The sequence below is a fragment of the Capra hircus genome, chromosome 4 (genome assembly GCF_001704415.2).
Source record: "Capra hircus breed San Clemente chromosome 4, ASM170441v1, whole genome shotgun sequence".
Lineage (NCBI taxonomy): Eukaryota > Metazoa > Chordata > Mammalia > Artiodactyla > Bovidae > Capra > Capra hircus.
The window spans coordinates 108616357-108640806 of NC_030811.1; the positions used below are offsets into that span (position 1 = coordinate 108616357).

Consider the following 24450-nt stretch of genomic DNA (forward strand, 5'->3'; position numbering starts at 1 on the left):
GGTTCCTGGCCTCTGATCCCCCCTGGAGATTCTGGATCTTTTGAGACTAGGGCTGGGCCTGAGCATGTGAGTCTAAATTAAGAACAGAATTTCTTGTCCTACAAGTACTGGTTGGAGAATCTAGTCATTAGCTGATGACCCCCAGCACCTGCTAGCAGGAGGCATGTGTTGTCAGTCCAGTGGCATTTATTTGGACCCTGTTGTCTCAGATCCCTTCCCAACTAGAAATGCTTTCCATGAGTTTTAATTTAATGTTAAGCTGCAACCTTTACAAAGTATTCATATGGTAAGTCATTTAAAATAGAATTTCTATAAATTGTACCCAATGCCAACTTGATTACTCCAGTGTACCTATATGAGCACCAACGGAGTAGGGTCCTGCTTGAGTGTAATTGCATAAGAAAAATTTGTCCCTGGAAATAATTTTGCATACTTTCTTTGGTTGTTATGTAATGTCAAGGTAACAAAAATAGGTTTTTGGTTTTTTTTTTAACCCTGTTTGCCTTAAATTTAGAATAAATTCAGTGCTTAACTCACCTCTTGTGCCTTTCTTCCTTTTTAATGGTGAATATCATGATTCTTAATTCACTTGTTGAACTTTTGGGGGGGTGGTGCTTCCCTGGTGGCTCAGCAGTAAAGAATTCACCTGCACCTGTCGTCTGTGGGGTTGCACAGAGTCGGACACGACTGAAGTGACTTAGCAGCAGCAGCAGCAACAGGAGATATGGGTTCAATTCCTGGTCAGGACAATTCTCTGGAGAAGGAAATGGCAATGTACTCTGGTATTCTTGCCTGAGAAATCCCATGGACAGAGGTGCCTGGTGGGCTGCAGTCCATGGGGTCATAAAAGAATCGGATGTGACTTAGTGACTGAACAACATCATGATTCCTAATCCACTTATTAAACTTTTTGCCTCTGTACTTTCTTTTGAAAGTAACATGGCCTACAAATGTCATTAAAAATGAAATACTGGAAAGATCAAGGACATGGTCAGAGATGCAAAGGAATTGCGTCACTTTATTTTCTAAAATTTTATTAAAAAATATACTCCAGAAGTATTAAACACCTACTAACGGTGTCCTGCTTTATACTTTGAGTGAGTTTCAGTCCGTGATTTTAAAAAAATCTCCTTAAATTATTTCCTATTATGATGCATGGCAGCCACAATTTACTAACTGAAAATTTTTCCACATTAGTCAAACTCACAGCAGATGGCCAAGGGGAGCTCTCAGTAGTAGACCCTTGGAGTAAGCCTCCAGCCCTTCCACAGCCCACAGTGCATTAATGTCAGTCACCAGGAGTCCCTGCTATAGCGCCCAAGCTCCTCGTCCTTCTTGATGTGCGTTTTCCCCCCCTCATTTCTGCAGACCTCACTGACAGCTTTTAAACTTCTAAATCTAACAGAAACCAATGGTAAAGATTTCCTTCAGAGTGAGTAAGCTCCTGCAAAGGAAAGCTGAACCTCCTGAAAAGGTTCCCTTTCACTTTCTAGACCCATAACCCCAAGGCAACCGGGCTCTGTCTCTGGGTGTGGTCTCAGGGCTGCTTTTGCTCTTGACTTTGAGCCAGAGACTAAGGACTCATGGATGCATTTAGCCTGGGATAAAGCTGGTGGAAAGAGGAGCAGGTTCATATTTCAGTCTGGGCATGGCGTAGCTGCCAACTCAGGGTGAGTGATGTGGTGTAAATGGTGGTTATGAAGGGAATGATGGGGTGTGAGGATTAAAGAATATACTCACTTTTCATAAGAGATTGTCAAACCTACCACTGTTTCCTCTGGTTACCAAAGCCTGTGGATCTAGCCTCAATCAGCAACAGAGAATCCTAGTTTATTCTCTAGACAATCTCACAGAGTGTGCCCTCTAATTAATGTCTGCTTTGTGCCCTGTAAAGGGCTCACAGAGAAGTTACACTGGGAGAAGAAAATGTAAGTCAGAGGCTGCCGAAGACTCATCTGATGCAAGGCCGTGGTCCTGGGCAGTCTGTAGCGCTCTGCTCAGTCAGTCCCCATCGTTGGTGATTTATAAGATAGCCCTTTATTCTTAAATAATGTGCCTCCTGTATTTTTGATGCAACTATTCTTTCTTTTAGGGAATGATGATATGAGATTGGACTTTTTGAGCCTTTAATAACAAAATTGGAAGCCAATATAAGCCCATTTTATAAATATAAAAATAAGTTAATTTAAAAAAATCCATGCAACTCTATATCTATATGTCTATAACTGTATGTCTTTAGTTTCTGTTCTTCTAACTTCTAGGCATAGACGATTTTCTTCTTCCATTGTTTAGCATTTAGTAAATGTTTTTTATGGGGGAATAATGTATTACTCTGTTGGGTACAGTGATTTAAAGTACAATTGAAACATACACATTACCATATGTAAAATAGGTAGCCAGTGGGAATTTGCTGTCTGAAGCAGGGAACTCAAAACCAGTACTCTGTAACAGCCTAGAGGGGTGGGCTGGGGAGGGAGGGGACATATGTATGCCTATGGCTGATTCATGTTGATGTATGGCAGAAACCATTACAAGATTATAAAGTCATTATCTTCCAATTAAAAATTAAATTAAATTTAAAAGATAAAGAGTATAGTCTATGCTCACATCTCTTAGGGACCAGAAAGTAATCAGATAGTTAGAAAACAGTGTTGTATGTATCATAGTTAAAGATATTCATGGAGATGACTCCTTCCCGACTTCTGGTCCATGTCAGAGGGTTCATAGAGGAGATGAGATTTCAAATATGAGTACAAATTAGCCATCCTAAAGGAAACCAGTCCTGAATGTTCGTTGGAAGGACTGGTGCTGAAGCTGAAACTCCAATACTTTGGCCACCTGATGTGAAGAACTGACTGATTTGAAAAGACCCTGATGCTGGGAAAGGTTGAGGGTGGGAGGAGAAGGGGACGACAGAGGATGAGATGGCTGGATGGCGTCACTGACTCAACGGACATGAGTTTGAGTGAACTCTGGGAGTTGGTGATGGACAGGGAGACCTGGTGTGCTGCAGTCCATGCGGTCGCCAAGAGTCAGACACGACTGAGCGACTGAGCTAAACTGAAATGAGCAAATCAGCTGGTTCAAAGAGTGATGAAGGGAGAGTCTGGGCAGAGGGAGCAGCTTGAGCAGGAGCCATTAGGTAGGAAGGAGCCTGGTGGGTTTGGAAAGCGGCTTTGTGTGCGCAAATGGGGGGCAAGGACCCACAAATAATAATGACCAAAGAGGCAGAGACCAGACCATGTTAAGACCTCGTACTCCAGGAAGAACTGTTTGGGTTTTATCTTGTGTCGCACTAGGGACCTTGCAGACAATCGTGTGTGTTAACATTTTCATTTTAGCAAGTAGGCCTGCTGAGCCCCACTGCATGGCACGAGCTAAAAGAGTAGATCGAACCCAGAAGCAGGAAAATCCTCCCACAAAATCCCCCAGAAAGGTCTGAGTCTTGGGTGCCAGTTGATAAGCTCATTCTTCCCTTCTTCAGTAAAGGGGAGCAACAAACGGTAGTAGAAGTAGAGTCTAGAAATGACCTTTTTCTTTATTTTTCATTGTGAATTAGATGCTTTATTTAGTTTTATGTCTCCTTTGTTTTTCATCTTATTTTTTAATTGACTGATATGCACAGAACAGAGAAGTGAACAGAGGCAAGAATCAAAATGCATTTTTAAGAGCTCAGGAGTTCCCAGGCAGCATGTAACGTACCTGGACACTCTCTTCTCTAAACTGTCCTCTGTCTTCTTATGTACATAAAATCACAAATGAAATACATTCATCATTTGGACAACTAGGTAAAACATATAATCATTGGATCTGTGTATCTGACTTTTGCTGGAGAGTTTTGACATAATTTTTTTCACCTGTAGCATGGTTCTGCACTTTGTATGTGTAAAGACCATAGTAAATGGGTTTTACCTCAAGGGAAATTGAGTTGTTCAAATTGGAAGAAAAAAATTCTTCACAGGAGCAAGCTTTATTTCGAGTATTCAGTTCCTAAGATTGTGAGTCATCATGTTTTGTTAACATTTTCTTGAGAGCCTTATACTTGATAATACACTGCCATGCCATCTGTTTACATATGTTTGAGAGTTTGAAAGCATGGCTAAGATCATAAATGTAAAGATCATCCTCATTTCTCTTCATAAAAATTTTGAATTTCTGCCTACCAAAAAGCTAGCCTGTCAAAATAGCTGTAAATCAAAAACTGCATAGCAAAGATCCAGGAAAAGAGAAGATTATAAAAAATATATTTTAGCATGTATAGCATGAAGTTATAATTATTATACATGGCCTCATACAGATTTATCTTTTAAAAAGCTAAGATGTTAAAACTTACTGGCTGTACAAAAAAATAAAATAAAATAAATACCTATTTTTTAACCTACAAGCTTAATCCAATATCTACTTCTCTTGAGTAGTCTGTTTGCAATTTTTAAATTAACTTGTTTATTTTTCTAGTTTTGTTACAATTGATGATATAACATTGGATAAGTTTAAGGTGCACAGCATGAAGATTCGATAGAAATATATGTTATGAAGTGATCACCGCAATAACTTCAGATAATAGCCATTACCTCACAGTTAGCTTTTATTTTCTTGTGATGAGAACTTGTAAGAACCACTTTCTTAGCAACTTTCAAATATGCGAATGCTTCTGTTTCTAAACCGGTATCGTTCATGCTGCAAACAGACTCCCTGAGGACAGGGAGGGAGACAGTTCCAGGCGAACAGTCAAGGTGCTGTGGCTTCACTCCCTGTGACTAGCACTGGGATGCTCGCTGTGGGAAGGGACAGAGTGGACAGGTGTGTGTGAGAGTTCTTTCAGGGCAAATGTCAGAGACAGATGATAGGGAAAAGGACAGGAGTCAAGGATGCTGGGGCTCGAGCATCTGCCCTTGCCAATCACTGAGCGAGAAGAAGATGGAAGGGGCGACAGGTGGAGGTGGGATGGGGTGATGATGAGCTCAGTTTGGAACATACTAAGTTTGTGAAGCTGCTGGATCATCCAAGTGGAGATGAAAGTAATTTGGCAGTATGTGTCAACTGTCATAAAAATGTTTCCACTTCTAGGCATCTCTTTTAAGATAGTAATGGTAAAGAATATGCACAGAGATCGTCTTTACAGGATTATTTATAACAGCGAAACATTAGAAGCAACTTATGTGGCCAGCTCTGAAATAATTATGAATAAATCATGTGCACTTAAAAATTATATTCCTATAAAAATGTAATTACAAAGATTATAAAATATGGAAAAATGCTTACGAGGAAAATGCTTATGATGCATTAAGTGAAAAAGTAGGAAACAAAATTATAGTTTGGAGATGATTGCAATTAGGTTAAAATATATGCACTTGAAAAGTATTCTGCAAGGTACATTGGAAAATGAAAATCGTGATCTTGGTAATAGAGATTAATTGTTTTTATATCCCAAGTTTTATGTAATTTTTTTATATTGCTTTTATAATTTGAGGGAAAAAAACATTTCAGAGCACCCAAAACATGCTTATGCCTACTTATATTATCTTGAAGTGAATTAATTTAAAATCTTCCTAATTATAAATGCAAATCAATGTTATGTAAAAGAAAGAGGACTTTTAACAATTTTTGATATATTTAATTTCTGTATTTTACAAATATGTTTCACAGTTTTCAAGGAAAAATATGGTCTTTGCAAGGCAGTTAATAAGAGAGTAGAAATTGGCTTTCTATGAAGCTTAAGAGTAACAAGTTGTTCTAAATGGACTATATTTCTCTTTTAAAATTTTTATTGCAGAGTAGTTGACTTACAATGTTGTATTAGTTTCAGGTATGCAGCAAAGTGAATCAGTTATACATATACGTATATCCGCTGTTTTTCAGATTCTTGTTCCGCATAGGTCATTACAGAGTAGAGTAGAGCATCCTGTTCTGTGCAGTAGATCCTTATTAGTTGTCTATTTTTTATGTCGTAGAATGCACACGTCAATTCCACTCTCCCGGTTTATGCCTTCTCCCACCTTCCACCCTTCACTTTCCCACCAGTAACTATAAGTTTGTGTTCTGCATCTGTAACTTTATTTCTGTTTTCTTAGTAAGTTCATTTGTACTGGTTTTTAGATTCTGTGTATAAGTGATACCGTGTGATGTTTGCCTTTGTCTGGCTTCGTTCAAGTTTGACAGTCTCTAGGTCCACCCATTTTGCTGCAGATGACATTATTTTGTTCTTTTTTATGGATGAGCAATATTCCTGTAAATGGAATATATTTCTACTCACTAGTCATGTCAGTTCTTTACCAGTGGTTTCTTACTTCTACTTTTTCTGAACTGATAAGTTTTTAACTTGACATAAAACACGACCAGCTGAATCTGTGTAAGTGTGCTCTAGGACACAGCTGTTAATTAAGGGTGTGGCTTCATAGTCACATAACTTTGAATTTTTGTGCCATGCTTTTATTTCATTTCATTAAAAAACAGCTTTATTGACATATATTTTACATATTATACAATTCACCTTTTTAAAGTATATAAGCCCTTCCATTAAGCTTTTGATTTTTTTTTTTTGAGTTAGATTTTTATATGGTGTGAGGTAGGGGTCCAGTTTCTTGCTTTTGCATGTGGATAGCCAATTGTTCTAAAGTACCATGAAGACTGTTTTTTCTCTCATTGAATTGTCTTGGCACCCATGACAAAATCAATTTGCTAAAGATTTTATTTTTGGACTCTATTCTAGTCCATTGATCTACATGCCAAGCCTTATGATAGTACCACATTCTCTTTATTCCTATTGCTTTGTAGTAAGTTTTGAAATTGGTAATTGTGAGTCTTCCAACTGTGTTTTTCTTTTTCAAGAATTTTATGTGTGTGTGGAGGGGGTCACTTGAATTTTCATATGAATTTTAGGATCAGTTTGTCAATTTCTGTAAAAAAAGATGGCAGAAATTTTGTTGGGTTTAGTCCATTTTATAAGTAAGTATGGCACTGTCATTAAAAAAAGAAATAATATTTATTTAGAGTAATTTTCTGGTTTTCTCTTTTCTTTTGAAAAGACCTGTGAGATTCCTAGCTGCTCAAGCAAGATTACTTAAACACTATTATCTCTGTCTTCTCTTTTATTGTGAAACTCTTATTGGTCAATTAAATTGAGTTTCCCTAGTTGCCAAGATACATATCAAGAAAATAAATTTTGTTTGCCTAATTTGTGTTTACCAAATAGTAGTTTTTCTCTTACGTTAGCTTCTTAGATAAAGATTTAGAGACCTTGTATTGAGGAACCTAACAGTAGGGACTCTGTGCAGTGGAAAAGCCTAAAAGATAGAACTGTTAGAAAGAATAGATCTGCCTGCAGTTCCACACCTCAGGATGTAATATCATAATCTTATTAAAATGAAATCAGATGAATTATTACTGATAATTATCTTAGTGATAATATTATTTAAACAATTTAAGAATATTTTGAATGGAGTCTGTCAGATCTAATCAAAATATGATATAGGGTGAAAAAAATTTTAGGAAGTAAGTCAAGAGAGTGTCTGTACACTAAAACACTCAGTAAATATTGGTTGAATAAAGGGAAAGAATGAAAAGAAGCCCCTACATGAATCACTGCTTTAAAAGCCCAGGCCTCTACCTTAGGGATGATTCCAGATAATCCCTCAATTCAAAAGGATAAATCCTGCTTTCAGGGTAGATTTATTTCAGTGTTTCCAATTTTCTTAAAGGATAACCTGAGAATTTCGCATTTTTGCAGCGTTTATGTCATGGTTGGTGCCGACGTCCCATTTTCTTCTTGTTTACGAGAAGTTGAAAATCCACAGAATCAATTGAGATGCAGTCAAGAAATGGAGCCTGTAATAACGTGTGACAAAAAATTCCGTACTCAATTTTACATTGACTGGTGCAAAATTTCACTGGTGAGTTTTTAGTTTGTTTTTGCAACTGTTATTTGAAGTGATGTGGCCAAAGAGCATTTGACTAAAATCGGAGCTGCTTTTAGGAACAAATCCTGGGTTTACTGTGTTAACTGCAGTTGACTCCCCTTGACTTTTAAGGATTTGGTGAGACCGTTGACAGTGCATCCATTTAAGAAATTGTGCCTCCACTTTTGTATTCAGTCTGCTCTTGATTAGTTGTTGGAGCCAGATTAGCTTGGCAGGTGGTCTGAATGATCCCCTGGACATCCAGGTGGCTACTAAGTCAAGTTTTGGAGTCTTTGTAACATGGGCAGGAAGCCTCAAATATGCTGCCTTGTCCCACTTTGGAAGGCGACACTGGAGTGCAATGGTAAATCTGAAACTAAAGCAAAACTGTGCTATGATTCAGTGTCCTGGAAACTCATTGTCGGGAAAGATCAAGGAATAAAAGGAGAAGAAGAGGAAAGTTAGACTCTTACCCAGGACCCCTTAAATATTAATTTCTTTTCCAAATCACTTTTTAATTAGCATGCTCAAAGACTTAGGAACATATGAGTAAGATTTCATATGTATGTCAGATACATATGATATTATACATATAATTCCTATTATATTTTTGATCCTCCTTTCTGGAAGTTAGGAATGTTGGTTTACTCCTTTAGTGACCTTTAGATTTAACTTCGGTCCACTCTTAATGATTGGTGGTGAGTTAGGTCTAAGTTTGAAGTTGACATTTGAGCAAAGCGATGGACACATAGACCCAACTGTCACTTGATGTCTTAGAAAACCAGCTGCAGGCGCCTTTCCCAGATCCGGGCCGGGAGAACTCCCTGCTCACGCTGAAGCACTTAGCACCCGTGGCCCTGTGCCCCAGAGTCCTCTTTCCATGTCACATATGCCTTAGGAAAACAATGCTCTTTCTTTCTCTGTTTTCTCAAATTCAGTAAAAGTATTCAGATGCTGTGTGGTTTACGTGTTCTAGTCAACGGATGTTGAATTTACAAAGCTCAGTGTTTTGGCCGTGTGCTGATCATAAAAGGGCTCAAAAGATGGCGTGGCTGCAGGCGTAACTTAAACAGATGCCTCTCACCAGAGCAGTGGACAGGGAGCCCCGGCGATGCCATTTGCCTGCGCTTGAGCTGTGCACTGCTCATGTTTAGGAAAGTTATCTAATTTCTAAAGGTTTAAAAATGACATGCTCTGAAGCCTGCATTTTCTGTGGTGAGACTGCATAAAGAGAAAGGTTGGGAATTTTTGTTTTTTTCCTTTTGCATGTATGTATGTATTGGTTACATCTTACCACAGAAGATTTCCAGATGCTTAACTAAGAGTCAGATAATAAGCATAATAGCGCAAATATAAAAGAACTGGGAAATCAGGGCCTGCACTTCACCAAGACATAAAGCCTAAGGTCAAGTTTGACAGTAAGCCTCCTAATGTCCCTGGTAAAATGAGGAAGTTAATTTGTTATTTAGTTCTCACTCTTAAAGGAGGCAGAGCATCAATTCCTTGGCAAAAGATAAAGTTTTTACTAGCACTCTATCGGTAGCAAAATTCTTCAAGTGGTGTTTAAGGGTGAGGATACTGAAAAATGCTGCAGATAATTCTCCCCAACATTTTTTAAGGCAGGGAACAAATGTAGTAACAAATTTCACATGGCTATTTTATTGTGTCCTTCAATAAAAACATTTAGCATAATTAAATGCAGCTCAGTGAAAGCAATTCAGTTAATGTGGAGGTAAATTAATATAGTACAAGTGTTCTACATTTTTTGTGCCTGGGATAGAATTTAATGAAGCGCTAGCATTTAATGTTCCTTAAACTATTTTTAAGGAAAATAGTTTATTTTTGCTAAAAATGACTTCTGTCTGCTGGATGGCAGAGGATCAAAGTTGTAGGCATTTAGAAACTGTCTCTCTCCCTCTCTTTTTTCACTCCCTTTCACTAACCTTAGAAACCATACCTGCACACTGGTTATCAGTCAGTTGACGGTTTGTTGACATCTGCAACTAGAGATTTGTCACTAGGAAACAAGAAGTATGCATAGTCACGTGTCTTGTTGCTTTGGGGGAAGTAAAGTGAAAAAGAACAATCACACATGTGTACACATTTTTTGTGTTCGTATATATGTATGTATATATGTTGTAGGAAGGACCTAGAAAGGCCAGTATAAACTTTTAACTTGTTAACTTTCATTTATTACTTCTTCCTAGTTTCCATAAATAATTGCAAGTTCAAGGTGATAAAGTAATCAGGAAAGGTTGCTTTTTAGAAATTAGTCTGTCTTGGTATGTCTAGATCTTAAGCTGTCATACTGTTTGCAACTATTAATTTCATGTGTAATTATCTTCTTTTGTATCAGGTTGATAAAACAAAGCAAGTGTCCACCTATCAGGAAGTGATTCGTGGAGAAGGGATTTTGCCTGATGGTGGAGAGTACAAACCCCCTTCCGATTCTTTGAAAAGCAGAGACTATTACACGGATTTCCTAATTACACTGGCTGTGCCCTCGGCAGTAGCATTGGTCCTTTTTCTAATACTTGCTTATATCATGTGCTGCCGACGGGAAGGAGTGTGAGTACTTTAAAACACTAATAAAAAATTATAGAACTTCTAAGATAATATATAAGATTCCATTAAAACCCAAGTTTCATTTAGTTCATAAAACACCTTGTAAATGAAATTATGTTCAAGTCAAACTACAGTACTTTATTCCTTTCAAATGAATTAAAATAGTTTTGAGTCTAGTAAACTAGAGGTTGTAATTATTATATTCAAAAATGATTAAGGCTAAATGTAAACTCATACTGCCAGAACAGTCCCAAGGATAATTGAGGCTAGGTATTTTGGTTATATAAGCCGTCCTGTGTAAGCAGAGACTGTGGAACCTATTGACATGGTAATTGCACTTTAAATAAATTGTCTCAGTCTCAGTTTGATCAGAAATGATGGTCAGATTTCTTCTTGCGATTTTTCTGGATGTCAAAAAATCCAGGGCAGTACAACCTAAATGTTTAAAAGTACATATGCAGATATATATAAACCTAGGAGTAAATTAATGAAAATAAAATGATAATTTGAGCAATGAGTCTTCACTTCATGAATAGTTAGTGCTTTCAGGACATCTGTGTCAATTAAAATAATCTCCCGAGATGATCTGGAAGTCAGGGTGACAAAGCAAATGATAAAATATTAATAAAGCAGCAAGTAGCACATTCTTCCATTTTTTCATGTAGCCTGATTTCATTATGTCATAGAATTTATTTCCAAGAGCTTGATGCTTGATCTCCATTTTTTCCCATTTTCTCCTGTGTTTCTCATCAGTATTCCATTTCTGTGTGTGCACTCATCCAAGTAATGTCATCAACCTGCTGGCAAATGCTGCCTGGTTGCATTTAATAGTGACAATGTCAGCATTTCCACCTCATGCGAGACCTGTGAGCATATAGTCTTAATGTTCCAAATTTCAATGCTAGTATTTAATTCATAAATTTTGTTTTGTTTCTAGGGAAAAGAGAAACATGCAAACACCAGAGTAAGTGTCTTCTTTCCTGTTATTTTCTTTGTCATTTCTTTTCCATGTCTCAGCTGCTTGTCATGCGCCATCCTTGTGTGCCATGCTTTTTTTCCACTCATCATCTTTCTTAGTTTATTTCATAAATGTGAAAGCTGCTTTCTAAATAGAGAAATTTAGGAGGGGTAGAGAATAAACAAAGATATGAAAACTAAGCTTATATAGGTAAAAATTAAACCTAAAATATTTCAGATTCAGAATATTAACTTGCCATTTATATTATGTGATTTCCCAATCTGCATTTCTGTAAACCAGAGAACAGATGAAAAGACCTTTCATACACGTATTCCTGAATCTACAGTAATAACCTACCATAAAATGAAACTTATGTGAGTATGTATAAATGCCCCATCAGAAGCAACAGTATAAAAGCTATGGTAGTTTTATCTTAATCATAGAGATTAAATAGAATAGTAGTTTGCTACCTAGGGCTGTAATATTAACACAGTGCTTTATAGCTTAGTTTAACGAGAAATAACATTTATTTAAAAGTTAGTTTCTAATTTTCAGTTTTGTTATGTTAAAAGTATGTGAAACTTATCTTTTTCTGAAATAACTTGTAGAATGCCCAAACTGCAATAATGTTTTTTTATTAAAAAAAAAAAAAGATTTTGTAACTTTTTCAAACTGATAATCTGTGGAGCTAATATGTGATTTTAAATCTGTGTTGTTTTATTTCTTTTTGACCTAGCATCCAACTGGTCCATCATAGTGCTATTCAGAAATCTACCAAAGAACTTCGTGACATGTCCAAGAATAGAGAGATAGCATGGCCCCTGTCCACACTTCCTGTATTTCACCCTGTGACTGGAGAAATCCTACCCCCTCTACACACAGACAGTTATGAGAGCACCAATATGCCGTTGATGCAAACACAGCAGTAAGTGTCCACTTGGAACCGTCATTATTAATGCATGAATGTATCTGCTTACTGTCTTTCAAGACCAGAGCTCCTCATTATGGTTGCATTTGTTTGTTTATAACTGGAGGAGAGAAGTACCCAGAGAACACTGATAGTGTAGATCCTAACCGCATGGCAAATACATAAAATTACTTTGAGGAAATTTTTTTTTTCCTTCACTAATTGAAACAAGATGACATTCACCTTAATGTTAGCACACTGAATGAACTCACATATGCTTGCTCAAAGATGAGTTAATTGTGAAAAGAAAGGCATATTCTAAAGCATAGCAAATGATTATTTTTTAAAGCTATTATTAGAATTATTTGCTTCTGTTAACCTGTTTTTTAATGTTATTACCAGAGAGCTACTTAATCTAAATTTTTTGCCTCAGGGTTTTTAAGGTTTGGGGTTTTTTCTTTTTTTTTAATGATTTGCTTATATATCAAAATGAGTCGTTCCAATTTTGGCTGTAAAGACACTTTATTAGTACAAACCTTCTCTGTTGTGCTAGAAGGACTGTGGTCAGAAAGCTTGGAGGACGCCTTTGTAAGGGGTAGGTGTAGAGGAAATTAGTTGAAGAGATTGCTGGTTGTTCCTGAGAACCCGTTATATATCTAGAAATTCTGTTTTAGTGTAAAGAAATTGTAAGTGAAAGTGTCATTTATTTCGAAGAACATGACTCTTACTCTTTTAAACATATGTTAAAATGGGTTAAATTCAGTTTCCCTGAGGAAGTCACAGCTTGCTTTTGAGAGTCTTCTGTTTTTCAGTTGACTTTTGTAAATAGAATGAGTATATCTATCCCTCCCACCCCCAACACACAGACATACATACATACAGAGACACTCACACATAGATATTAGGATAGGATATAAAAGTAACCTCTTGCTGGTTAGAGATTTATTTGGACAGCGTATTGGGTACATTTTTACTCTGCAAATGCTTGTTTTACAGCCATGTAAATGACATGTGGTAATTTGAAGATTAAACAGTAATTAAAATAGTGATTAATATGAGTAGTATAGACAGACTATAAATTTGTCAGAAGACTTTGACAATCTCAAAGCATTATGAAAGCATGCGTAGCTAGCTCAGTCAGTAGAGCATGAAACCCTTAAAAGTATTATGAATATTTTCCTCAGGTCCTCTAACACTATGCACTTACTGTTGAACAGGCCAAGGTATATATTTGTGTGTACATGTGTGTGTATGTATGTGTCTGTGAGTAACTGATTCAATCTATTAGCAGTAGGGAAAATGGCATATATTTAAAAGTTTGAGTTTTGGAAACAATATTCTGTCATTTATATAAATATTAAAGTTTCACAAAATCGAATTGTACTAAATGGGACTGATGGATTTTTATGTCCTTGAATGGTTAGTGGGGTCACTGTGAAACCTCTTTGTCAGGATTATTAGAAGCCGTTGAGAAAAATTAGGAAATTCAAGAAAGTTGAATATTACAGTATTCAAGAATATTGTAATAGTTCACAGTTTTGCAGTCTCTCCTGTCTTTCTTGGATGAAAATTATGAACAGCTTTATCGTTCATTTTTCAAACTGAAAAGAATTGAAGAATTCTTTAAAGTTTCCATTTCTCACTTTCCCTAAGAATGCTAGTAAATGTCAATACCTGTTCTTCAAAGGTTGATAGATATCTTCAAAAAAGAAGCAGTCTAATAAATTTGAGAAACGGGACTTTTTGTTTTTTGATTTAAACTGGGGGAGTTCTCAGAGCCTTCAGTGTGTTGATACGCCCTGTGAATCCATGGGAAAAGGTCAGAAGAACGAAGTTTGGGAATCTTCTACTGACAAAATAACAATGCTGTCAAATCTTAGAAGAGAAGAATATTCATTATAATGAATAGGGGAAATTGAATGTGATTTTACAATAAGTCAGTAAAACTTTAAGGGAGGATAAAAGGCTGGGTCATTTTTTTAGATGTGCTTTCTATTTATGTTGAGAATAAGGATAACTCCTTAAGCTTTATTTTGATTCTCTGTGACTAGGATTTTACAATGTTGCTCCTAATACCCAAGGAAAATAAAATTTCTTATCTAGTTTATAACTAAATGCATCTTCCTGGTCCTTCCATAACCCCATCAAGACTGTCATTATCTTGATCAGATCTCTCTGTTTGCAAGTGCAATAGATTATTTTATTGAACTTGCAACAGTTGGACCATACATGTGTTTTTAAGTCCAGAAAACCTTTATATTATTCAGATTTCTGCTAATGGAAAAAGTCCATTAACTAGCACTTCTATACAAATAGGGTACATAGATAATTGCTGATGTTCACGATGATTATTCTGAGGCACTGCAAGATCATCAAGCACGTCTGACTCATCAGAGGAAAATTAAATCACATTCGATGCAGTTTCGGTGTTGAGTGTGTATTATCTTCCTTTTATTCTTGGAAATGGATAATATGTGCATGGTCTCTATGGTAACTCTCTATAAGCCAGAATATGTGATTAACCTCATTTTCCAACCATGCCAGAAAATAGGGAATTTATTGTATCAGGTTCATCACAATTGTCCTTTATGTGAATTCAGTTTTTACTCCTAACCTGTTTTTGAAGGTTTGTTTCAGCTCAGGTACACACATATATAAATATTTTGGTCATTTGGATCAAACTGAATTCTCAGTGTTAAAATGAGATATTATATTTGATAAGGCATTACAGAACTTGATAACCAGGTATATCCTTGGACGGAGCTGCCTGGTATTTATTAAACTCTTTCTAAAAGGGTGTGAGTTTCATCTTCACATAGGCATACTAACTGTACTGAATTTATTGTTCATAATGTGGATAGCTACATCATTTTGTATTTATTCTTCAGATTTGACATCAGAAATATTTAGGCATAAGATAGGGTTGCAAGTTTATCTTGACTTCTAAGCAAGGCTCAAGAACATTCAAAATTTTTCTTCAGAGCTGCACAGAAACCTGTTTGGGTCTTTTAAAGAAGTCAGTCTGATGTGTAACGAACCTTGTAACAGTCTAGAGAACGCTGTGTAATGGGAGGCTACCACTGTTATTTATAAATTATACAACCTTCTTTCTGGTAGAATGCTTCATATGACTCCAGACTGGCCCCTTAAATTAGATAGTAAAAAATGTTTAATCATTTGCAGATAATAAAATTGAGACATGGATAAGAGACTTTGAGTTCAGTTCAGTCGCTCAGTCATGTCTGACTCTTTGCGACCCCATGAATCGCAGCACGCCAGGCCTCCCTGTCCATCACCAACTCCTGGAGTTCACTCAGACTCACATCCATCGAGTCAGTGATGCCATCCAGCCATCTCATCCTCGGTCGTCCCCTTCTCCTCCTGCCCCCAATCCCTCCCAGCATCAGAGTCTTTTCCAATGAGTCGACTCTGCATCAGGGGGCCAAAGTATTGGAGTTTCAGCTTCAACATCCGTCCTTCCAATGAACACCCAGGACTGATCTCCTTTAGGGTGGACTGGTTGGATCTCCTTGCAGTCCAAGAAACTCTCAAGAGTCTTCTCCAACACCACAGTTCAAAAGCGTCAATTCTTTGGCGCTCAGCTTTCTTCAGTCCAACTCTCACATTCATACATGACCACTGGAAAAACCATAGCCTTGACTATTTGTTGGCAAAGTAATGTCTCTGCTTTTCAATATGCTATCTAGGTTGGTCATAACTTTTCTTCCAAGGAGTAAGCGTCTTTTAATTTCATGAGATTTTAAATTAGGTCAAAACCAGTCTTGATATCAAGTTAGCGATAGATACTGTGATTATTGACCTCTAGGATTTCTGATTCAGGCTACAGGCAAGGTGATTGAACAGATAGTAGAAAGGGTAACTGGAGCAGGTCCAGAGACAGGGGACTTGCTAGAAAGGAAGTTATTTTCTGTTCCTTCTCCTTTTCAGATTAGAGAGATAGCACAGACAGTCTTAAAATTATTACATGTAGAAATATAAAGCATATTTATTTGATATTTGCTAATGTCTTTATTTGTGTGTGTGCTTAGCTGTGTCTGACTCTTTTGCCACGCCGTGGGCTGTAGCCCACCATACTCCTCTGTTCATGGAATTTTCCAGGCACAAAATACTGGCGTGGTTTGCCATTTTCTTCTCCAGGGGATCTTCCGGACCCAGGGATCAAACCCACATCTCTTGTGTCTCCTGCATTGGCAGGCAGACTTTTTTTAACCACTTGTACCACCTAGGAAGCCCCAATGTCTTTATTGTTTAATCAACTTTAATTCTGGGCTGATTTAAAAGGTACAGAAAAGTTGCAAAGATAATACAGAGTTCACAGAGGTACCCCACCACAGTTCTCCCATTGTTAACATCTTACTGCCCCAGAGACCAATAATGCATGCATGCTATGTTGCTTCAGTCATATCCACCTCTTTGTACCTCTTTGTAGCCCACAGGCTCCTCTGTCCATAGAATTCTCCAGGCAAGAATACTGGAGTGGGTTGCCATGCCCTCCTCCAGGGCATCTTCCCGACCCTGGGATTCAACCTGCATCTCCTATGTATCCTGCATCGGCAGTCAGATTCTTTACCACTAGCACCAACTGGGAAGCCCAAGAAACCAACATTTCTGCTTTACTATTAACCAGACTTCAGACTGTTTCCCCTCCAGATTTCACTAGTTTTTCCCTCAATGAGCTTTTTCTTCTCCAGGATTCCATCTAGGACATAATAATCGGCATACCTCTTTAGTCTCTTCTGGTGTAGACAGCCCACTGCAGTACTCTTGCCTGGCAAATCCCATGGACGGAGCAGCCTGGTAGGCTGCAGTCCGTGGGGTCGCTAGGAGTCGGACACGACTGAGCAACTTCACTTTCACTTTTCACTTTCATGCATTGGAGAAGGAAACGGCAACCCACTCGTGTTCTTGCCTGGAGAGTCCCAGAGGCGGGGGAGCCTGGTGGGCTGCAGTCCATGGGGTCGCACAGAGTCAGACACGACTGAAGCGACTTAGCAGCAGCAGCAGCAGCAGCAGCAGCTCTAGGCAGTGTAGACCCTCCTTGTTTCTCCTGACTTTGACAGTCTTGAGGAGCACTGGCCAGGTCTTCTGTAAAATGTCCACCATCCTGAAGTATAGTCAGACTTCTTACATCTGTGCTAAATTGCTTGTCTTTGTAGCTTAGTGAATATGTGACGGTTAATAGGAAGAATTTTTTCCACTGAAAGCAGTTCCCTGACTTATTATAATTTATTGCTAGAAAGCACACTCTCAAGTAATTCTTAAAAGTCAGTTTGCTTTAGGCGCTTCCCTGGTGGTCCATGGTTAAGACCCCCCCCTTCCCGTGCAAGGGGTGCAGGTTTGATCCCTGGTTGGGAAGCTGAGATCCCACATGCCTCTTGGCTAGACAACCAAAGCATAAAACAGAAGCAATGTTGTGGCAAATTCAATAAAGACTTTAAAAACTGTGCACACTGAAAAAAAAAAACAACTTAAAAATAAGAGTAAATTCTCTTTGCCCAAAGAATCATTGTTGTGATTAGATGTTATGTTTCTTACCAAAGACATAATATCAAAAATATAATATAGTTTTAACTGCTGTGTGAAGAACCTGCCTGCCAATGCAGGAGACGTAAGAGACGCAGGTTCGATCCCTGCGTCAGGAAGATCCCCTGGAGGAGGGCATGGCAACCCACTCCAATATTCTTGTCTGGAGAATTCCATGGACAGAGGAGCCTGGCGGGCTACATACAGTCCATAGGGTTGCTAAGAGTCAGACACGACTGACGTGACTTAACACACACTATGTATCTCAAAGATAAGCTTTTATATTAATTTAAATTATGAGCTTCCCTGGTGACTCAGATGATAAAGAATCTGCCTGAAATGCAAGAGACCTGGTTTCAATCCCTAGGTCAGGAAGATCCCCTGCAGAAGGGAATGGCAACCCACTCCAGTATTCTTGCCTGGGAAATCCCTGGACAGAAGAGCCTGGCAGGCTGCGGTCCATGGGGATCACAAAGAGTCAGACATGACTGAGCGACTAACACACAGTAATTTACATTAAGAAAGCCAAATTCCAAGGGATAGGATTTTAGGTCCTAAAAGGACTATTGACAGATAATCTAGCCTGGTTATTCCCAAAGCAAGTTTCAGGCCACACTCCCCTGTGAGGCTTTAACAATACAGATCCCAGGGCCCTGCTTCTAGGGTGTATTATGGTGGAGCAGGAAAAATAAAATTGAGAATCCCAGCTTTAAAATATTTAAAGAGCTTCCGTTTTAGTATTCAGGTTTTCTGGTATTTCTGCTGAGGGTGGTGGGAGGGGGAACAGCTTTTCCTACTTCCCCTTGAGGGGTCTGTTCCAAAGAAAATGTGGCAGTCTAGACTGTTGGGCTTCGTGAGTTTATTATGCCCATCAGCCTCTCTGCTTTCACACTCCCTTAAATTGCAGAAGGGGATGGTGTGGAGAAGTGAGAGGTGAGTGATGACTAGAAAATGATGTCTTAATGGGACAGAGAAATGGTAAACCTGGAAAGGATAAAAACCACCCAGGAAATTGTACTCACTTTCCATTTTTATGGACAGCATTGACCAGAGGCTCCCCAATTTTCAATTTTCTAAAAAATGATTTATTCTTAAATGTATAATGTACAATGCGGTCTTTTGGGGGGTAGATCTAACTCCTCATTATCTTTTTCTTATACCAGCATCAATATCAGTTATTTTTCCTGCATGGGAGGCATATTCAATGAGGAGGTTATGTAAGGAATGATAAGGGAAGGTAACACAAACATTTTCCAGGAAGATTTTACTTGGCTATACCAAAATCTTCCTTATTCATTATGCTAAACCTAACACTTAATCCAGGGTGATTGGGTCTCCCTCAAAACAGGAAGTAGGTTGTGTTTAATCTTTTACAAATTAACAGTATAAAAGTAGAATTAAGTCTTCTAATTATAGATATTTAGTAACTAATCATTTTGCTTTTACCTAAAGTATTTTTCCATTTGTCCTCCCTTGGATAATAGTGAGAACCAACTTCATGGTAAAATTCCATAAATAAAAAATTAGGTTTCAATAAAAGTTATTATCAGTTGGAGAGACTTTCTGGAGATGAAGGTAATTTCTTGTTGACAAGAAGTGTCAAGCAGCCAAGGATATGTCAGAGCCATTGACTTTTTAAAAAATTCAGCAAGGAAACACTAAAAGCAATAAGTATATCTCTCTGATGGATTTTGGTTCTAGTGATTTTGACTCCATTTTAAACTTGTGGTAGACTTGCTTTTGGCTTTATAAAAGTAGGAGGGAAAAACCTAAAATAAACAAATATCTCCTTTATATTGCATGTTTATTCTACATCGATTTTAACTAAAATTAGATCTTGAAATTTAAAATTGTGGTGATGTTTCCAATTTCTTTATGTCCTTCCTTCCTTCTTTGAGCCAAATAATGACTTGATTCCTTAGTAAAAGTAGTCATAGGACCCAAATCAGCATTTCTGTAGAAAAGAATTTGTAGAAAATTTAAGGTTTGATAATACCACTTTTTGTTGATAATTGAGAAATGCCCAAGATGTTATTATGTCTTATTGTTAAATGAATCCATACTAATTCACAAGAGAAGTGTTTTATGTTCCCCATAACTAAACTAATGTCATTTGTTTTCAACTCTGGCACAGATTCTGTGGCTTTTATAGAAATCACTTAACCTTTCTTTGCTCTGGGTCTTCAAGCACGTGGGAATATAATGAGTTGATAATCATCAACCTTACTCATAGAATAACTCAACGGGGTATCCAAGAACATCAAATTATCTTAAAATGGTTATACAAATAATAAATGATTGTGGACTCCCCCTAAATCACTTATTTGTTAATTTGCAAGTTATTACCTTTGCTATCTTAAAGGATAGAGTTTCTGCAATAGCTAATTTACATAATTTTCTATTTAAATGCCTGTAATTAATGGTAAAAATAGAAAATAATTAATGCTAATAATTCAGAGAATTACAGTTTCTGTAAATCTTTTCTCTACATAATTCAGTTTACCCATAATAATCTTTCTGTTAGTCCTTTAATAACTTAATTATTCTAAATAGTCTTATGACTTTAAAAGGTCCTTTCTTTGAAGGATTATAAGACTTCTATTTGAAGTCAGACCCCACTCTCCTGTCTAATTGCCTTTAGCAACCTGCTTTTACCAAAGATGAAAATGTTTCCATTTTCTTACTGCAGTCTCTGCTCAGCTATAGCAAAGTCAGGAGTGAGCATATTTTCAGTATGCCTTAAGCAGCCCTCTTATGAGGTACCTCCCTTCAGCCTTTAAATGAAATACGTACTTCAGATATGCCCATCATAGGTATATTAACACTCACAGGCTCACATGTAGCCACAGGTTTGGACAACCGCAAAATCAGTTATGTGTGTACACCTTGGAGACAGAGGATGTTGAATCTCTGCAAATTTTTGGTTGAGCACCTTTTTGTACACACTGTGCTTATATATATGCAACTCATGTAAGTTTCCATTGAAGTTGCAAGGAGCATATATACATCGCTAACCAGCTGGGACACACACTGCAGATACTTTGAAATCTCTAAACCAGTGTAGCACACACAATTGCTCATGCTTCTCTGAATGTTTTGCTTATTTGTGTGTGGCACTTCTCTTCGAACCTAACCAAGCCCATAGCTATTTAGAAAGTTGTAGCAGAAGAGGGGGAAAAAAATGATGGCTAGAGAAGAAATTACAGGGCATAGATTGACTCTGATCTATGGTTTGAAAACTGTGTTCCACATAAGGGTAAGAGGGCTGACCAGTGAGTGGGGTGGGAGTGGGGGGCAGCCACGTCATTCACAGCTTGATTTTTGAGTTTGGTTATCTTTAGGGTTTTTGAGAGACTTTCTTTGTCCTATTTGGTGTCTCTGTTTTGTCAAAATGTATTGATTTAATCCATCAATAGGCTAAATAGAGCTAAAGATGATAGGAAATGAGGAAGAGAGAGTGTGTGTGTGTGTGTAAGGTATATTGTGTTTGTTTCTAATATAGAATAGACCCAAAGTTAGTTGTACCTGAGATGTTAAAACAAAACTCTTGTTTCCCCCTTGAAGGGGCAAATATCCCCTTCCCAAATGCCAGTGAAATCACATTTTTGACTTTGGTAGTAAAGGTGTTTGTTTTTCCATCCTTAAATCTATAACTTAATGTCCTTTCCGGGATTTGTAAATTCATCTTTTTGCTTTTGTGATCAAAGGCACTACAAATACATTTTGAGAAATACTGAAAGAATAGGCAAAGGAAAATACTCCCTGAGACCTCCCAAGGATTACTAGGGCTGATAGGTAATAGCAAAAAAAAAGAATGTGATTATTGAGATGAATTATAAACTAACTACTTCAAACTGAATTCAATTTGATTTTATTTCCTTAACCATCTCTTTTAAATAGAATTGAAATTAAAAAAAAAAATCACTGGAAGTCATTAACATTCCTATGGATTAGTTTAAGAGTTTAAACAATGTTTAACTAGCATGTACTGTTTTCCAGTTTAGGTCCTTATATTTGGAGCATAATATTTGCCTGGCTGAAATGATTCAGATCAATGGTTTTCAAACTCTGTTTCTTGGAGGTTTCTTTAAAATGCCTTAGGGGCCAGCATGAGAGGCAAAGGAAACAAAGGAGGCGGCATTCCTGGCTCCCTTGTTTCAACCCAGGCAACCTCACATTTATCTCTTTTGTACATCAAGAGTTCTGCTTAGGATTTCAATTAAAAGGAATTCCATTCCTGAAGAGAAACAAAAAACCTTGAAAATCCCTGGCTTAGATCAGGCCCTATTCTCTTGCAAGATTGAGTCCTAGAATTTCTTCTACACAGAATCTAAATTTTACATTTTTGTAAACTACTTCTCATATCAAAATATGAAAATGAGTGGGTGAATGTGTGTCCGTGAACATGTACGTCATATGAATCTTTTTAAGTATCTTCATTTTTGTATGTGTTCATTCAAACGTTGTATGCTTCCTGCTAGGGGTGCTATACAAAATAGGAACATTCTCATTGTTAAGGCACTTTGGGGCAATTAAATATTAAGTGGGGAGAAATACAATGACAACATCAGGATGAAAGCATGCTGAATGGTAACCTAATTGGGGAAGAAATGCTTGGAGAGGAAGGAGGCATAGAAGAGGGGGTACTTGAGATGTTACTTTATAAATTAAAACTAATAAGTTAAATATTTTAATTAACATTCCTTGTGGGATACTTTAAGTTATGGGAGTAACAAGAGGCCACTGTAACAAATTTTGGGTTGAGTTTGCAAGGATAAATGAGGGCTAGTTGGTGGCAAGAGGTAACAGAGGCCGTGGTGGGGGTGGTTTCATTTCAAGCAGTGCAGGGGGGGCTCCATATAGGAGCTAGATATATTGGGTTGGACTTGTGTACCACACTAAGAAACTTGAAACTTAATTCACAGGTAGGTATAAGGAAATAATGAGATGCGTTCATTTGAATGGCATAGTCAGATTTGTGCCTTGGAAGATCGTCTGGCTGCAACGTGCACAGTAAACGATAAGAAAGCAAGAATGGGAATGAGGAAACCAGTTGCAAAAATCCAAATGAGAAATGGTGATGGCTTCCATCAAGGCTAGAGATGGGGAAGATGTGAACAGACTCACAGGGGACTGAGGAGACTCATGAAGGGTTCCCAAGTGATTGGATTTGGGGACTGAATGAGGGGGGAAGAGTCAGTGAAGATCTCTGTACTTTTGACTTGTCCAGTTGGTGGATAGCCAGTGCCATTTCCTGGGAGTTGGATGGAGGAGCACGGATTTGGCACAGTGATTGAAGGTGGTGATGCATGTTGTTCTGTGAGTGTGTACATGTGATCTAGACCCGGATCTGAACATGTACAGGTTATAGGCACACGGCCAGGAGTCCCTGTGTTCACGTCTTTATCTACCACTTCCTAGCTATGTAGCCTTGGACCTCAGCCTACTTCCTCATCTGTAAATTGGGAAAAATAATATTGATACCTACCTCCTTGTGTTCTTATGAGATAGAGTTTAACAGGTAATAGAAACTCCTTGAGTCTTATCAAATATTGTTATTATTCCTCTTTCTCAGACCTCGGTTTCCTCATCCATAAACTTATGAGGGTTGGGGGACCATGTTTGTGCTGGATTAAATGATTTCTGGGGTCCTTTCTAGCTATAAAGTTTTTCATTCTAATGTGTCTGCTCTCTGTTTACATGTGTGTGAATAAAAACAGTTTTACTAAAAAATGTTAATCATTTCTAGGAACTTGCCACATCAGACTCAAATTCCCCAACAGCAGACTACAGGTGAGTACTAAAAATAGTAAGCTGATGTTTATGAATGAAGCTAATAGATTAAAAGATTGTTTTAGTAGTGGATAATTTATGAAGCTTCAGCTTTACCAAGTAAGACAAAACAGTTGTGTCATTCTTAAATCAGAGTTAGAACCTCAGGATAATAGCTTAGATTATTGCATAGATCGGCATCGGAGTGATAAACACAGAGTAAATGGTCTTAAAGCAAAAGCATCCATGGAGGTCCTGTCTAATTAAGGAAGACTGAATAAGATCCCCTTCCTTCAGCGAAGCTCCCTATTCTTCCCCTTGGTATGAAAGATTCTTAGCTTGGATGCTTCCAGGATTTGTCTCAGTAAGTGAGCAGCTTGAAACTGACTCTTTCAAAAGAAAACCATTGTGACTAATCAGTGAGGCTTCAGGGGGATAAAGGAGAAATGGTTGGCCTGGTTTTAATGCAGCTTTAAAAAGCTGTTATAACATGACCGATAACAAGATGGCGGACAATCCTCCCTGTTTCCCTAAGACTTGCTTTCTTTAAGTTTATTTCTTTCAAGTGTCCCTAAAAATTTTCCACAGCCAATTATTTCATTCATCTCTGTACCAAGTAGATAACTTATTCATGATTGTCTTCTAATTAGCGGTTGATTCCTAGTTCTGATTGCCAAGCAACCAGTAATGCCTTTGTAGCTCTTTTGGAAAAGCAAGAGAAGTTTTAAAACTGTAAGTTGGGTGTGGAATTCTGAGTATGAATAGTGGTATTGTGGTGGGGAAGCTATTAAGTAAGTCTCGTTAGAACT

At 37.7% G+C, this 24450-nt stretch overlaps 1 protein-coding gene across 9 annotated transcripts in view; it reads left to right on the forward strand.

The window, feature by feature from the left end:
* Window positions 1-24450, forward strand: part of SGCE (sarcoglycan epsilon) — a 67741-nt gene that overhangs the window by 40677 nt on the left and 2614 nt on the right. For 4 of the 9 annotated variants that reach the window (XM_018047410.1, XM_018047412.1, XM_018047415.1 and 1 more), the window contains 5 exons: window positions 7727-7889; window positions 10252-10463; window positions 11398-11424; window positions 12155-12343; window positions 23619-23662. In XM_018047410.1, coding sequence (XP_017902899.1) covers window positions 7727-7889; window positions 10252-10463; window positions 11398-11424; window positions 12155-12343; window positions 23619-23662 — 635 coding nt within the window. Of the gene's footprint in view, window positions 1-7726; window positions 7890-10251; window positions 10464-11397; window positions 11425-12154; window positions 12348-23618; window positions 23663-24450 lie in introns of those variants that run through there. The other 5 variants (XM_018047411.1, XM_018047414.1, XM_018047417.1 and 2 more) reach the window with 2 other exon arrangements.